The 17870-nt window shown below is 36.1% G+C and overlaps 1 protein-coding gene across 3 annotated transcripts in view; it reads left to right on the plus strand.

Moving 5' to 3' along the window:
• ADAM28 (ADAM metallopeptidase domain 28) overlaps positions 1 to 17870 on the plus strand; it is a 57802-nt gene that overhangs the window by 5749 nt on the left and 34183 nt on the right. For all 3 annotated transcript variants that reach the window (XR_004441173.1, XM_033228872.1, XM_033228875.1), the window contains exons 2-8: positions 814 to 917; positions 2764 to 2840; positions 3029 to 3107; positions 4848 to 4924; positions 7048 to 7240; positions 14227 to 14298; positions 15200 to 15271. Coding sequence is in view for 2 of the 3 variants with exons in the window: in XM_033228872.1 (XP_033084763.1) it covers positions 814 to 917; positions 2764 to 2840; positions 3029 to 3107; positions 4848 to 4924; positions 7048 to 7240; positions 14227 to 14298; positions 15200 to 15271 (674 nt within the window). In the remaining variant the exon portion in view is untranslated. The remainder of the gene's footprint in view (positions 1 to 813; positions 918 to 2763; positions 2841 to 3028; positions 3108 to 4847; positions 4925 to 7047; positions 7241 to 14226; positions 14299 to 15199; positions 15272 to 17870) is intronic.

The raw sequence follows: 17870 nt of genomic DNA on the forward strand, positions 1-17870 counted from the left end.
GACAGAGTAAGACTTTGTCTCAACAACAAAAAAAAAAAAAAAAAAAAAAGACCTCTAAAGACAACATGGAGAGGAGCATTTAAGATGCAGACAGGTGGATCAAATCACTTTTCAGTTCTCTTTCAGTATGACTTGCAGGCTCAAAAAAGCCCTTCCAGGCCAGTGATTCTGTTTGAATTATCTGCTTCTCTAATTTTCATTTTTAAAATGTTTTGTATGCAAAAAATGAAGGTTTTTCTGCATTGCTTTTGCCAGCTCATTCTATGAGCCTAGTATTGGAGTCTTTTCTTACTGTGACATAGTTTTATTTCACTAGTATAAAACATTGCTGTTTTCAAATCCAAGAAAAATAGAATAAAAATTGTGTACATTAGTTATTTTTTTCTAGCCTTGTATAGTTTCCAGTGCTTTAATGCAATTTTTCTGGGACTGATTAGCTTCTCAGAGATTACTTTCACTTCTGTCTTCACTTTTTTGTTTTTGGCTGGACTGTTGCTATTTTCCTGCACTGCAGGGATCAAAGATAATGAGAAGTTGCAAAATCCAAAAGAAATACTTTCTCTAAATGCAGTAACACTTGTAAACTTTTGATTGGGGACGCATCTGAAGATATAGGTTAAAGTAAAACGTTAAGAGGAAAGAGTAGCCTTCTGAGGTTGTCACTCTCTGCTGGTGTCAGCCCATTAATAACTCTGACATTCGTCACTTCAGGCTTCTGTGTGTGGTATCATTTATTGGGAATGCAGTGAGGATGGCCATTACTGACCAGCCTACTTCAGTTCTACCTGGATGAGTCTTTTTCTTTTTTCTCAGTAAGTGCTATAAAAGAACTCCCTGGGGTGAAGAAGTATGAAGTGGTTTATCCTATAAGACTTCATCCACTAAGTAAAAGAGAGGTCAAAGAGCCAGAGCAACAGGTACAGCTTTTGATTTATCAAAGAATCTTGATTTGAGATATATATATATGTATATATATACACACACATATATACATATATACACATATGTATACATATATATGTGTATATATATATCTATGATGAGAGATAGATGAGATTTATAAGTGTGTGTTTATATATGTGCATGTGTGTGTGTGTGCCTGTGTGTGTCAAGTGGAATTTGTGATGTTTTCAGCAATTACACCTTGGAGTTAAATAACAATGATTATATTTGTATTTCTTTTTGACCTTTAAAAAATCTTTACTATAACCCAAAGTTATATTATTAACCTCATTCTACAAATCAAGTTTCTGAGAAGTGAAAGAAACTGTCCAAGGTAACAAAGAGAGCAAATTTAAATTTTTTTGAGATGGAGTCTCGTCCTGTCGCCCAGGCTGGAGTGCAGTGGCGCGATCTCGGCTCACTGCAAGCTCCGCCTCCTAGGTTCATGCCATTCTCCTGCCTCAGCCTTGAGTGGCTGGGACTACAGTGGCCCGCCACCATGCCCGGCTAATTTTTTTATATTTTTAGTTGAGATGAGGTTTCACTCTATTAGCCAGGATGGTCTCGATCTCCTGACCTTGTGATTCGCCCGTCTCAGCCTCCCAAAGTTCTGGGAATACAGGCGTGAGCTAACGCCTGCCCATAAATTTAATATTTTATGATGATTTATTCTATATACTTCCAAAGAAAATTGGATGCTATCTATCTATCTATCTATCTATCTATCTATCCATCCATCCATCCATCCTTCTAAACACAACTATGACAATTGTACTCATGATCTAACATGCATTGTCCCTCTATGAGCTCAGATACCATAGTGGCCAGAAGGGGAGGGAGAGAAGGAAGGCTTGACCTTAGGTGCAACACAGCAGAAGAAACAGAACTCAGTCAACAATGTGTGTTTCTCAACCACCTTTGGTCTACCATATTTAGATATCTTTAATGACAGTAACCAGGCACTTCCTAATAACTTTTTAGATATTGAGTGCAACCACAGCTAATAACCCTGTTTTACAGATGAAAGTCAGAACTTAGTACCCAAAAACATCTTCTTTAAAAGAATTCTGTGTAGTCCTCAACAACTCTCCTTATATACCAATATCCAAGTTTAAAATAATTCTCCTTTTACGTGGTTGACTTAAGGTAGTATTTCTTCTTCCTAAATACCTGGGACTGTGCTTGCTTATTGATGGTTCTTCCTCACATTACAGTATGTATTCTTGTTATGTTTCTCATAGTTTATGTTCCAGTTAGTCTTGAGAAGACCTTGAGACCAAAAATAATGAGATGTGATAGAAATTTTTAGGCATCTGTGTACGCTATTCTTTCTAATCAGATAACTTCCCTTTCTCACTTCACCTGGGTAATTTATGTGTCATCTTAAACATTACTTCCTTTCCTGGCCTTAAGATGTTAGACATCCTACTATATACATCCATCGTCATGCACATAACTCACATCAGTGTCTGTCTTTTCACAAGATTATAAGCTCTCTGACAGTAGGTACCAATTTTTCTTGCTTAGAGTCGAATTTTCAAAACCAAGCAGTATCTTGCAAAGAAACAGCACTCACTCAAACGATATTTGTAAAATGCAAGGATGGATGGATGGAAGGATGGATGGATAAAAGGCTCTCTGATAATTTGTTTATTTAGTTGCCAGAGTTGTTTGATCTGCTAAAAGGGGAATAGGTAAGCACTTGCTATTACACTACTAAAAAGCAGATACTGCTTGCTAATGACTACACAGATAGAAGTATAATATTCAAGTGAATATTTGTGTATGTTTTTAATTAAAAGTAAATGTATATTTTTGCAGGAACAATTTGAAACTGAATTAAAGTATAAAATGACAGTTAATGGAAAAATTGCGGTGCTTTATTTGAAAAAAAACAAGTAAGTACGTTTATCTGTGATATTATCCTCAGCAAGAGAAAGGCAGCATGTGGAGAGTGTGCTTAGTCTGTTGCTGCTTATGCCTGGCACAAACCTGGACTAATCAGCTTTTGCTCTCAAATGACTCAAGAAGTTCACTGAACTTAACAATCAGCACAAGTAACCACAACATTTTTGTCTTTCTCTAGGAACCTCCTTGCACCAGGCTACACAGAAACATATTACAATTCCACTGGAAAGGAGATCACCACAAGCCCACAAATTATGGTATAATAGTCTCTTCAACTCTTTAATAGGGGTTTTACCCAGAGCCCTAAAGGCGGTGTCCTTGCTAAGCAAATAATAGAAGTGAAACTGCGTTTATAACATTAATGCTTTTTTCAGCAGTAGCCCTTACCCAATTGATCTTCCACTTTTCTTTTTTTTTATATTTTGACAAGAGCGAAACAATTTCTCGGCAACTCTGGTAAGTTTTTCCGGCCTTTAAGGACTCCTATAGGAGGATGGGTAGAATGAGCATGAAGAGTTACATACCTCTGGTGCTCTCAATCAATTTCTCTAGATTTGTGGTCTCTTCAACCAAGACTGTTTCCTCAATAGCAATTGCAGAATTTTTTTTTTTTTTTTTTAACAATTTCTCTTTACACCTATTCATAGCCCATGTTTTCTTAGAGCGAGCAGACGACGGTGTGTAGCCATATGAGGGGTCATGCACCGTTACCTCTTTTTCTGAGCTCCATTTTCCATGGGAAGCCCTTCAAGCATTATTCTCCGTAGCAATAATACCAGAGTTAACATGGGCTAACACCTCATCTGTCCCAAACTAGAAAGGTCCTTCATGGAACACCCACACGAAAAAATGTTAAGAAGGGCATTTTGCTCCAAATGCAGGCAAGAAATGTGCTGATCCAATTAATCTGATGGAACATTTCAGATAAATCAAGAAAGAAAAAACAAAAACCCAATCTGAATAACCCGTCCTTTGGAAAAAGGCTTGTAGATCTTTGCTAGAAAAAAGTTAATGATCCTTGAGGAATCGCCATACTGTTTTCCATAATGGTGGCGATTCCTCAAGGATCTAGAACTAGATGTACCATATGACCCAGCCATCCCACTACTAGGTATATACCCAAAGGATTATAAATTACTCTACTACAAAGACACACGCACACGTATGTTTATTGCGGCACTATTCACAATAGCAAAGACTTGGAATCAACCCAAATGTCCATCTGTGACAGACTGGATTAAGAAAATGTGGCATATATACACCATGGAATACTATGCAGCCATCAAAAAGGATGAGTTTGCGTCCTTTGTAGGGACATGGATGCAGCTGGAAACCATCATTCTTAGCAAACTATCACAAGAAGAGAAAACCAAACACCGCATGTTCTCACTCATAGGTGGGAACTGAACAATGAGATCACTTGGACTCGGGAAGGGGAACATCACACACTGGTGCCTATCATGGGGAGGGGGGAGGAGGGAGGGATTGCATTGGGGAGTTATACATGATATAAATGATGAATTGATGGGTGCTGACGAGTTGATGGGTGCAGCACACCAACATGGCATAAGTATACATATGTAACAAACCTGCACGTTATGCACATGTACCCTAGAACTTACATTAAAAAAAAAAAAAAGTTAATGAGAAATCAGCCAAAAGGAAAAATGAGTGCCCAGTGTTTTAGGAGCTCAGGTTTTCAACTCACATATCCAAGTTTATTCCATCTAAATATTATTGACATTCATCCTACTTAGTCAACACTGACAGTTAATACCTTGTAAACATTTTGGGATCATTGACTGACATTAACAATTTCAATTTATATGAAGTTTTTAATTATTTTTTAAATGTCTCTGAGTTTACTGTTGTTCAGCAGAATATGATTTGAAAGTATATAAAGTATTTAAAATCTTGTTTCAAGATTTCCAATGCGGCTTTAGCAGGGGCACTAAAATTCACATGTACTTCTCTTTATAAAACCCCCTTTCCTTTAGGATGATTGTTACTATCAAGGACATATCATTAATGAAAAGGATTCTGATGCTAGCATCAGCACATGTAGGGGTCTAAGGTAAGACTTCAGGAATGTTTTGCATGCACCTGTGATTGTGGTATTTATATATATATCTAACTAACCAGATGAATCCCAAATATCATTAATTTTTATATAGTTGCATATGAATCATAAGGGCCATAAAATGTTGAAATTTGAAGAAACACTGCTTCTCTTGATAGTGGTTTGTAAATTACATATCTGAATTGCTTTCAAAGATATTTTTGTTAGCTTATTTTTAAAATACAGGATTTTGAGTCCCAGTTCTGGAGTCAGAATCTTTAGGGAATGGGAGCTGCTCTCTCTTCTCATTCCTCACTTTATTTTACTTATTAATTTAGATGGAGTCTTGCTCTGTCACCAGGCTGGAGTATAGTGGTGCGATTTCAGCTCACTGCAATCTCAGCCTCCTGGGTTCAAGCAATTCTCCTGCCTCAGCCTCTCAAATAATTGGGATTACAGATGCCCGCCACCACACCTGGCTAGTTTTGTATTTTCAGTAGAGACAGAATTTCACCATATTGGCCAGGTTGGTCTTGAACTCCTGACCTCAAGTGGTCCACCTGCCTCAGCCTCCCAAAGTGCTGGAATTACAGGCGTGAGCCACCATCCCCAGACTCCCTCCCCACTTTAAGCTCTCTCTCTCTCTCTAAATTGTCTTATCTGTGATTATGACATATGTTTCTGTCTGTTAATGATATGCTATGCATCTGTCTATAGTCAGGTGGCTCTTCTGATGTCCAGACTTGATTATCTAATTTTCTTTTTCATATTTTCAGTTGGATATCTTAAAGAAATCTCAATTTCAGTGTGCCTTAAACCAAAGTAATGATTGTCTCTTGAATCTGGTACAGTTTCCATGTTCTCTGTCTTAATCAGTGGTATAATCAAATAATCACTTGCCCAGTTCAGAAACCTAAATTCCTTGAGGTTTGCTTGCCCCTCAGCCCTGCAATTTCAATCCCTTACCAAGTCTTGTTGATTCTATCCTCTAAACGCTTTCTGAAATTGTTCATTCTGTCTCTACTGCAATATCCTAGTCCATCTACCATGATTCCTTGTGCAGACCATTGCAATAATTCATCTTCTCATATCATCTTCTCAATTCATGTATCTTATGGATATGAGATGCATAGCATATCATTAACAGCATAATGATATGAGAGAGAGAGAGAGAGAGAGAGAGAGAGAGAAGAGAGAGTGAGAGAGAGAGAGAGAGCTTAAAGTGGGGAGGGAGTCTGGGGTTAGTGGCTCACGCCTGTAATTCCAGCACTTTGGGAGGCTGAGGCGGGCGGACCACTTGAGGTCTTGCCATTATCTAAATTTATGTACGCTTAATTCAGTCTATTATATTCTCTTGTACTTTTTCTTCACATCAATTATCTATTATAATTATATATAAGTACTTACTATATAGTTATATATATTCTGTGATTATTTGATACACATCCATCTTCCTCATTTGAACATAAACTCCATAAGAAAAGAGACCATATCTTTATTTTTGCTGTCTACCTTTAGTCCAATGCCTAATGAATAATGGGTACTCAGTGAATATTGGTTGAATGAATCCTAGTTCAAGGTTTTAGCAGAGAAAATTAGGAAGTTGAAAATATTTGTCATGTGCTTTTTATGTCCTCACATTCAATCTTTACTATCACAGTATTAGGAAGGTGTCATGACAAATAAAAGTGGAGAAACTGAGGCTTGTGAGTTTTAAAAATTTTCCCAATGTGTCACAGTGAATGAGTTATAAAGCCAGTATTTTAACACTTGTCTATAAAACTCTAAAGTCTCTTTCATTTTAAGGGTACCTTTAAAACAAGTATAGCATTAAAATTGGAAGAATGCTGGAACAAGTGTCAGGAAATATTCATTCTAGTGCCAGAACTGATATGGTTGGTTGCACGACATTGCAGCAGTCACTTCTCCCTAATATGTCTTACTTCCTTATAGAAAATAAGTTTAGATAATCTCCAAGGTATCTTCAGCTGTAAGTTTTTCTGTATTTTATTGCCATGAGCTGAAATTGTTTTTGACATTGACTAGGAATTTTAAAGGTCCTCTTTTGGATCTTATAAATCTGTATGAACCTAATGCAGTAATACTTTGTTAAGAAACCAGAACTCTGTTTTTTTCAGGGGCTACTTCAGTCAGGGGAATCAAAGATACTTTATTGAACCTTTAAGCCTCATACATTGGGATGGACAGGAGCATGCACTCTTCAAGTATGACCCCGATGAAAAGAATTATGACAGCACCTGTGGGATGGATGGTGTGTTGTGGGCCCACGATTTGCAGCAGAACATTGCCCGACCTGCCACCAGACTAGTAGTATGTGTAACTTTATTTTTATTTGAAATGCTCTCATGTAATCTGCCTTGGTTTCCAGAATTAGCAGCGCAATTTACTGAAACTATAGTCATTGTCGAAATTAGTAAGTTATAGAGACACTAATCCTTAAATATTGCTAGACATTAATGATTCATTTAACAAATAGTTAGGAATCAACTTTTTTCTTTTATTTTTTTGAGATGGAGTTTCACTCTTGTAGCTCAGGCTGGAGTGCAATGGTGTGATCTCAGCTCACTGCAACCTCCACCTCCTGGGTTCGAGTGATTCTCCTGCCTCAGCCTCCTGAGTAGCTGGGATTACAGGCATGTGCCACCATGCCTGGCTACTTTTTAGTAGAGATGGGGTTTCACCATGTTGGTCAGGCTGGTCTCAAATTCCCGACCTCAGGTGATCCACCTGTCTCAGCCTCCCAGAGTGCTGGGATTACAGGCGTGAGCCACCGCACTTGGCTGGAATCAACTACTATTTACAGCAATGTTCAAAGGTTAAAAACTAAGTGTAAAATGTAACTGCCCCCTAGAAGCAGGAACCTGTCACAGTATTCACTGTAGCCTATAATAAACCACAAAGATATAAAGTATTATTATTAATTTGCTCTTGATTTTAGCCAAAAAGCTACGAAGTGATTATTATTATTTTGAAATAAAACATCCTCCTGTCATCATAAATTCATTCAACAAATCTCTCTTAAAGTGCTGTCACAGGTGCTGGAGAGATAGAAATAAGCAAGATAGACATAGAATTTGGCTATAGGAACTTAGAATATTATTTTATGTGTGGAATTCTGCTTCTAGTCATAGGAGAAAAATGAATATAGTGTTGTGTTTTAGTCTGTAGAGCACATATCAAAATATCTTTGTTGACATTAGTTTTATTTCCTTGTTGATATTACTTTTATTTCCAATATTTATTTCAAATCCAATCATTTCTTTTAAATGTTCTCAGAGTCTGTGAGCACAGGGCATAATTGGTCGAAATAAAATTTCTAGTCAGTTTAATTTTCTGTAGGTTTAAATTCTACCAGCAACTTCAGTGGTAAAGGTAAATATGTAGTCAAACCCAGAATACGCCAATACTTTTAAGTGCTCTGTAGATCACATATATCTCTAGTATGAAACTTAAAAACCAAATGAGTCAAAAATAATGATACCCATAATAATTTGTTAAGAAATATATATGTATATTATGACATTAAAAGTATAAATTATCAGGGGGAAGATAAAAGTCTAGAGTTTTTATACATGACTGAAGTTTTTATTGGTATAAGATACTCCATTACAACTATAAGATGTTTTATGTAAACCTCATGGTAAATACAAAAAAAAAAAAAAGAACTATAGCAGATACAAATGATAAAGAGAAAAGAATAAAAATGCAGCACTACAGAAAAATGACCAAATCACAAAGATAAACAAGGGAGGAAGCAATAAAAAAAAATAAACCTATAAAACAAAATGGCAGTAGTGGATCCTTTCCTATAAATAATTACTAGGAATATAAATGGATTAATTTTTCCAATCAAAAGATAAAGAGTGCCTGAATGGCTGAAAAAAGAAGATCTAACTATATGCTGCCTCCAAGAGACACTTTTAAGCTTTAAAGACATACATTGGCTGAAAGAAAAAGAAGGAAGAACATATTCCATGCAAACGGTAACAAAATAGACAAACTCTTAGGTAGACCAAGAGAAAGAGAGAGAAAACTCAAATATATAAAATCAGAAATGAAAGTGGAGATTTTACAAAAGATGTCTCAGAAATAAAAAGATCTTAAAGGACTAACATGAAAAATTATTTGTCAATAAATTTGATAGCCTAGAGAAAATAGATGAATTCCTAGAAAAATACAACCTATAAGGGTTGAATCAGAAAGAAGTAGAAAGCCTGAACAGACTAATAACAAAGAGATTGACATAGTAATTAAAAACCTTTCAACAAGGAAAACCTAGGACTAGATGACTCTAGAGCTGAAAAGTATCAGACATTCAAAGAAGAATTATTACCAGTAATTTTTAAAATTTTCAAAAAAATAGAGATGGAAGGTGTACTTCTTAACACTTTTTACAAGCCCAGCATTACCTTTATACCTAAGCCAAGACATAGACACCAAAGAAAGGAAAACTACAGGCCAATAATTCTGACAAACATTGAGGTAAAAATTTTCAATAAAATATTAGCAAATCAAATTCAACAACACATCCAAAAGATTATACATCATAATCAAATTGGATTTATTCTTGGCATACTGACTTAACATACACAACTTGATCAATGTAATATATCAATCATATCAACAGACTGAAAGACAAAAAATGCATGATCATATCAATTGGTGAAAAGGCATTAAACGAAGTTCAACATGCTTTCTTGATTAAAAGTTTAGGCAGTTAAATAATGATGTGTAGTTAGTGGTTCTTGATTTGAGAGCTTAGACATAGAAGAAAAGTTCCTCAACATCATAAAGGCCATTTATTTATTTATTTATATATTTTAGCAGTCAAATATGCCTTATTTTATTAACACACAGTCTTACAAATCCTCTTGATTTAGGATATTTGTAAACATTCTATAGCAGCTAGTTTCCCAAAACTAAATCAAAGTTGATAGTTTATAATCAGAAAACTTTTTTACATGCCAGTTCCATTTCAGAGATTTTGTCATTCTTATATTCTTCTTTCTTCATGGAAATAAGTGCTCACTCAAATATGTGGGTCTTCTTCTGAAATTCGTTTAATATGTAACTTTTGTCCTTGGCTTAGTTGGAATTCGAGTTTTGATAAGAAAGGTGTGGTTAAGTGCACATAATCATAGACTTTCAGCAACCACACAAATGTTGATAGTGTACAATGCAGTTGTTGATGATTAAAGCATAATGAATATTTAAGAACACTTTTGCATTATTTTATTTGAAGCTGGAATGATGTGAAACTCTAAAATATGTCTCAGCCCAAGCAATAAGGTTTACCTGCCCACTCTTCTTTCTCTTTATTTTTTAAATTAAAAGCCATTTATGAAAAGCCACTGATAACATCATAATCAATCAGAAAGCAGAAATAGAAAGCCATTCTTCTGGTACCAGGCAAGGATGCCTACTTTTACCACTTCTATTAAACATGTACCAGAAGCACTATCAAGAGCATTTAGAAAAGAAAAGGAAACAAATGTTCAACTTAGAAAGGAAGAACTAAAATTACCTCTATTTGCAGATGAAATGATTCTACCTATAGAAAACCCTAATGATTCCACTGAAAGCCCATTAACACCAATAAATAAATTCAAGAAAGTTGCAGGATATAAAATCAACAGACACAATCTGTGACATTTCTATCCACAGAACAACCTAGTCAAAAATGAAATCAAGAACACCATTCCATTTATAACATAAGTAATACTTGGGAATAAATTTTACTAAGGAGGTGAAAGACCTGTACACCGAAGGCTGTAAAACATTGATGAAGGAAATAGAAGGAAATGCAAATAAATGAATATTCCATGCTCATGAATTAGAAGAATATTGTTAAAATGTTCATACTACCTAAAGCAATATGTAGATTCAATGCAATCCTTATAAAAACCCCAATTACAGTATTTACAGAAATAAGAAAAAAATCATAAAATTTGTAGGGAACCACAAAATATCCCAAATAGTCAAAGGAATTCTGAGAAAAAAAAGACATCATACTACCTGATTTAAAGTTATATTACGAAGATATAGTAATTGAAACAGTATAATGGCATAAAAGCAGACACCTACACCAGTGGATCAGAATCGCAAGCTCAGAAATAAATCCAAACATATATGGTCAATTAATTTTCAATAAGGGCACCAAAAAGACACACTGGGGAAAGGATAGTCTCTTCAATAAATAGTGCTGAGAAAACTGGATATCCACATGCAAAATTATGAAATTGAATCCTTTTCTTATACCATAACTAAAAATCAAACCAAAATGAGTAAGAAACCTAAATGTAATATCTAAAACCATAAGACTCCTAGAAGAAAATATAGGGGAAAAGCTATTTGACATTAACCTTGACAATGACTTCTTAGATATCATACCTAAAAGCTAAGGTTATAAAATGTAAAAAAAAAGAGACTATACCAAACGAAAAAGCTTCTGCACAGCAAATAAAACAAACAAAATGAAAAGTAATCTAAAAAAAAGTGGGGGAATGAGTGTCAAATATATAGAGGTAGAGAATAAAACAGTGGTTACCGGGGTATAGGTAGGGACAGGAAATGGGGAGATACAGGTCTAAGGATACCAAGTAGCCAATGTGCTGGGTGAAGCAGTTGAAAGATCTAATGTACAATATGAGGACTGTTAAGGACAAACTGTAGACAAATTTAACAGAGTTTAATTGAGCAAAGAATGGTTTGAGAATCCAGCAGCCCTCAGAACCAGAAGAAGTTCAGAGCAACTCCGTGCTGCTTGATGGTTGGAGAGGATTTACGGACAGAAAAATGACGTACAGAAAATGTATTAAGGTACAGAAACAGCTGCATTGGTTACAGCTTGGTGTTTGCCTTATTTGAACATGGTTGGAAGAGTTGGCCACCTTTGATTGGCCAGAACTTGGTGAAACTCCTAGCTATATGTTGCTGTGAATATCGACTCCTGGGTTTGCTTGTACAGGCCTCTTATCCCTCTGTCTCCATTCCTTGGTAACTATGTGGAAAGAGCCTTGCTTTTGAGACATTTTATCTTTTTGACTTTCCTCTACCTCAGGAGTGCTATTCCTTCTGATTTCCTTTCTGTCACTGTTGCTCTGATTGACTGGTAAATATTAGAGAACCTCACATAACTCAATCCTGGATCTTTTTCTTTATCTACACATTCTTCCTAGGTAATCTCACCCTGTCCTGTGCCTTATTTAAATAGGAACTGTGCACTAATGGCCATCAGATGTGTATCTCTACCCTCTGCCCCTCCCCTAAAGGCCAGACTGTTATAATTATCTTTTTAACATATCTACTCAAACATCTGATATCACAAACCTAAAATGTCCCAAAAAGAACTACCAATTTCTAAACCACAAACAAAACCTACTCCTCTCCTTTTCTCCCCATTTTACTTAACACTACCACCACTCATCATTTGTTCAAGTTTGGATCTAGAAATTATCCTTGATTCTCTTTTTCTTCATCCCTCCTTACATGGTATCCATCAGAAAGTGCCTCCGACATATTTCAGATCTTTTACTTTGCTCCCTTTTCTGACTATGCCAAGGTACCATCTCATAATAACCATGGCAACAGCCTCTGCCTGACCTGCCCATCCCAGTTCAGCAGAATCCATACTCCACACAATCAATCCAGTGCCATTTTTATTGTAAATCACATCACATCCCTTTTCTGTTCAAAGCCCTCTGATGTCTTCCCATAGCATTTAGTATAAAAGCCACACAACTGACCACGGGTCACAAACCCCTATATGATTGTCATCCCATCGACCTCTCTGGTCTCTTCCTCTCTTTACTCCCCATCTCTCAGTGACCTGCCCCATTATGTTATACAAAACACAAGCATTTTTTTTCTATGCTCTAAATATGCCAATACTATTTCACCTTAGAATCTATTTACTAATTTTTTTTTTTTCTCTGCTGGAATTGTCTTCCAATTTATCTTTCCTTGCCTGGCTTCTCATTTTCCTTAATACATCTGCTAGACGACCAGCTCTTTAGATAACTTCACCTATTCTGAAATAACTACCTAGTAACTCAATATCACATGCCCACTTTAATCCTCCACATAGCACTGGCCACCATCTGATATGTTTATGTCTCTTGTAAGCTTCATCAACAGATAGACCATGTTGATTTCACTACTGCATTTGCAGTTCCCAGAGCACTCTCAGTGTATTGTAAGTGCTAATAAATATTTTGTTCCCATGGAGGGTAGGAAGTAAGTACATGTCTCATTAGATAACATCTAAAAGTCTATCTTCAGAAATTTGTTCTTTGTAATCGAACTTAAGTTACCTACTAAAAGACGTGCACTTCCAGAAATGCAATCTAATAAACTTTGATGAGCTATTATTTAGTAGGAATAATCTATTGGTCCCTTTTCAATGAGACAATCCACTATGTAACTTTTCTTTTCTTTCTTTTTTTTTTTTTTTTTTTTTGAGATAGAGTCTCACTCTGTTGCTCAGGCTGGAGTGCAGTGGTGTGATCTTGGCTCACTGCAAGCTCCGCCTCCCAGTTCACGACATTCTCCTGCCTCTGCCTCCCCAGTAGCTGGGACTACAGGCGCCCACCACCACGCCTGACTAATTTTTTGTATTTTTAGTAGAGACGGGATTTCACTGTGTTAGCCAGGATGGTCTCTATCTCCTGACCTTGTGATCCGCCCGCCTCGGCCTCCCAAAGCGCTGGGATTACAGGCATGAGCTACTGCGCCCTGCCTAACTTTTTTTTTTTTTTAGATAGAGAAAGGAACAGAACATTGGTAAGTTTGAAAACATGGGAAGGAGAGAAGAGAACCAAGTAGACTAGAAACAATGGTGTCTCTGCATTGCACTATTGATAAAGGAGCTGGTATTTCACCAGGATATGAATTAAAGGCTACCAAAGAAAACAAAACAAACAAAAAAAACCGAAAAACACTAGGAGGATGCTGAAGTCAAAGTTACTCTATTTTGTGTTAGGATGCTGAAGAAGTCTACTGTTCAAAACAATAGAAAGACTTTGGTTTTATTTCTAGCTCCCCTACTAGTAACATAATTTAGACCCCTTGATAAAATGAAGAAGTCAGACCAGAATATTGCTGGGGTCCCTTCACCTCCAAATTTATGAGCCTTGTCGGTAGATAATCCTGCCTGTTGAATTGGTGTTAAAATGCTAATATTGTCTGCCTTTACTCCAGATATAAACCAACTGCTTATAAAATTACAGATGTCAAATAATATAAGAACTTTTGTGGAAGAAGATGTTGTATCAGTAATTCTCCCCTTTATATTTCAGAAATTGAATGATGGGAAGGTTCAGAAACATGAGAAATACATAGAATATTATTTGGTCCTGGATAATGGTGAGGTAATTGTATGAGATAAATGTGCTGTCTTCCAAAACTCCCATTCATATATATTTATTTATTATAGAGACATTAAGTATCTGGATGAGACTTAAAGAATCATGAATATGAGCTATGGTTACATATTTTTCTAAAACTATGAAATTTGACATTTGTAATTAAGTTGATATGATTTCTTCTTTTCAGAGACATCGGGGCAATGGATATGATATGCATAAATTGTTGGGACTTATAATACTGTTTTCTTATTGACTTAAGAGCACCCAACTAGGTTTCCAATTATATTCTGTCATTTTGTCTTTTGTTGTTAAATCATTTGTAAATTAAAATTTATTCTCATTAGGGAGTCATTATAAAAACTTACTTGGTCACAATGAAAGCTTAGTGAATGGAATCCTCTGAAAAGGCAAATCTTTGGTGACAGTCACTGTTTATCTTCTACTGTAAGAATGCATTTTCATATACTGGGTTTTCTAAATTTAAAATGCACATGTGTATGAAAATATAAGTCAACTATTAGCTCAGGCCCTAAGCTTTGGCCTTACTTATTGTACTTAATTCATGTACTATTCATATACATATCTCTTAAATTAATAAGGCATTCCTTTTGCTAATTCTGCACAGCTTAGAAAACTATAGAATTTAAGTGAAAACACATTTGGAATAATTCTTTAGAGCTTTATACTGAGCTAGTACTTCAGAAGAGAAAACATCATATTCACTCCCAAAGTGCTTTAATGTAGCTAGACAAATATGAATTTGATTCTAACTTTTAATTAACTCTAATAACTAAATTTAATTGAAATCAATAATAAGTAATATAAGAGAAGATACCCTTTTAACCTTCCAAGTATATTAATTTTTATCAATGCCCATAATATTCTTTCTTAATTTTTCTTTTAGTTTAAAAAGTACAATGAGAATCAAGATGAGATCAGAAAGAGGGTGTTTGAGATGGCTAATTATGTCAACATGGTAAGACATATTTTATTACCTGCAGTTTTAAATAGTTTTCTGGGAGATGTCTTTGGGTTTTTCAATGAACGCACTTGAAGCAGAGAAGCAAAGTCAAGACACTTGAGACCAATGTGGCTGACTAACTCCCGAAGGATGACCACAACTTTTGCTACACAGTTGAACATGAATATTAATACCACAAACCAACACTTTTCTTATTTACCTGCCACACTATTCTCAGGTTTCTCACTGATTTTACATGGGTGCATTGTGTTTTCCAAAAATCCACTAAGAAAATGCTGAAGACCAAATCCCAACAGAAAGCTGGTCCAGAGGGGAAAAAATTGTAAAAATGCAAAGCACTGTCACAGTAGCATATTTCATAAACAATTATCTCATGTAATCCCCAGAACAATCCTAAATGTTACTAAAACCTAATGTATAGCTAAGGATTCATATTGTCAGAAACAAAGTAACTCACCTAAGATCACAAAGTGAGAAAAGGATAGCCATGAGGTTTGAATATAGATTTGTCAGATTTCCAAACCCATTTGAGTCATACAACTGTTGACTATGTTCTTTAGACATGATTGTGTTACCTAATTTCCAAAATATTTAAAAAATTGTTTTACAACTTTTAAGTACTAATTCTTAGTTTTCTGTTTGTTGGATATATAGTTGGCATACTTATTTTGAAATGAATGAGACTCTTTGTGGTATTCTATAAATGCTCTGAAGATAATTTTTTGTTGTACAACATAATGCTGTAATATACTTATTTTGATATGCATCTACATAGTGAAGTGATTACCACAGTCAATATATATGAAATAAAAGAAGTAATAAATTTCCTTCTTAAGCTGATGGGAATGATTTGTGGAGGGCTAAACATTGATAATGCAGGAAAGACAGAAGAATTGTTGGAATAATCTTGATGGGGGCAGAAATAAGAGATGTAGTACGTACGTGGAGAAACTGGTTTTAGACTCAGAGGCTGTTCATTTATATAGTAGACGGGGAGGCGCAGGGTGTTTGGACAAGAATAGGTGAGGGGATGGGCCAACGGTGGGAGCTTGTGGACATTCTCTTCAGATTGCTCTTATACTCTCAGTGAATGTGGAAGCAAGGACAACTGTGAAAGTCAGATTTAAAGGAAATGTTAGAATTACTAAGAAGAGGAGTATAAAAAATGTGTGCAGACAACTGCATGTGAATGGAATTTGGAAATACAGCAGTTTTGCTGGAAAGCGTTAAGGACTACTTGAGGTTGGTAGTCACAGCTTTAAAGTGAGAGCAATCAGGGTCAGGTGCAGGGGCTCACGCCTGTAATCCCAGCGGTTTGGGAGGCTGAGGTGGGTGGATCATGAGGTCAGGAGATCTAGACCATCCTGGCTAACACGGTGAAACCCCGTCTCTACCAAAAAAAGAAAATACAAAAAATTAGCCGGGCGTGGTGGTGGGTGCCTGTAGTCCCAGCTACTCTGGAGGTTGAGGCAGGAGAATGGCGTGAACCTGGGAGGCACAGCTTGCAGTGAGCCGAGATCGCACCACTGCACTCCAGCCTAGGAGACAGAGCAAGACTCCGTCTTAAAAAAAAAAAAAAAAAAAAAAAAAAGGAGAGCAATCAGAACAATGTGTTTTCCCCTGTGTTCAAGGGCAGAAGGAGGAGAGGTTTAGAGGCAAGTTGCTTTTAACCAGGGTTGGAGTTTTGTCAGGTGAGTAAAATTAAGCAAGAAAGGAACAAGGAAGTTAAGAAGTTGAGGGGAACAATCAAGTGAAGGATGATAACATGACTGGATTTTAACTTCACTTTCAGTAACTGCATTCCTTAATGCTTTTCTTGTTTTCCAAACTACCTTTTTTAAAGAAGTATTTAAGTTTCTTAGCAGAAAGTTGCTGGTGAGAATGTCACTGTGCACTTTTAGAAACTATAGTAGTAATTTAAGCTTTTATCTTTAGAGGAAGCATATTGTCTCATAAGCTTAACTCATTATTTCTAAAGTTTATCCCATATGCATTGTGGATTATTTGGTTCAATTCATGTTTAAGATTAGAGGACCATTGTCTCATTCTGAAAATACATAAAATGGGTGGCTCATAAATGACAGCAATTTATTGCTCACAGTTCTGGGGGCTGGGAAGTCCAAATCAAGTTCCATCAAGATTTGGTTTCTGGTGAAGATTGTCTTCCTGGCTTGGAGACCAGCTGCCTTCTCACTGTGCCTTTATATGGTGGAAGGGACAAAGCAATTCTCTGGGGACCTCTTTTTTAAGGGCACTAATCTCATTCATGAGGGCTCCACTCTTATAACCTAATCACCTCCCAAAGGCCCCACCTCCTAACACACCATCACCTTGGGGATTAGGATTTCAACGCATGAATTTTGGGGGACACAAACATTCAAACTATAGCAACTACTTAGCTTATTGTAAATGTGTCGATGTACATTTGATCATATCATGTGACTACTTTAATGCCTAACTCGGCACTGAGCAAACTTTGCTAATTCTGAAATATTCTCACTCTGAGAGCACTGAAAAACATATAGGCAATTGAAGCCATAGTAATGGGCCACTGACACAAAATTATAGTATTTCTTAAGAGCACAAACAGGAA

This window comes from Trachypithecus francoisi, unplaced genomic scaffold (assembly GCF_009764315.1).
Source record: "Trachypithecus francoisi isolate TF-2019V2 unplaced genomic scaffold, Tfra_2.0 Contig01440, whole genome shotgun sequence".
In the NCBI taxonomy this organism is placed as follows: domain Eukaryota; kingdom Metazoa; phylum Chordata; class Mammalia; order Primates; family Cercopithecidae; genus Trachypithecus; species Trachypithecus francoisi.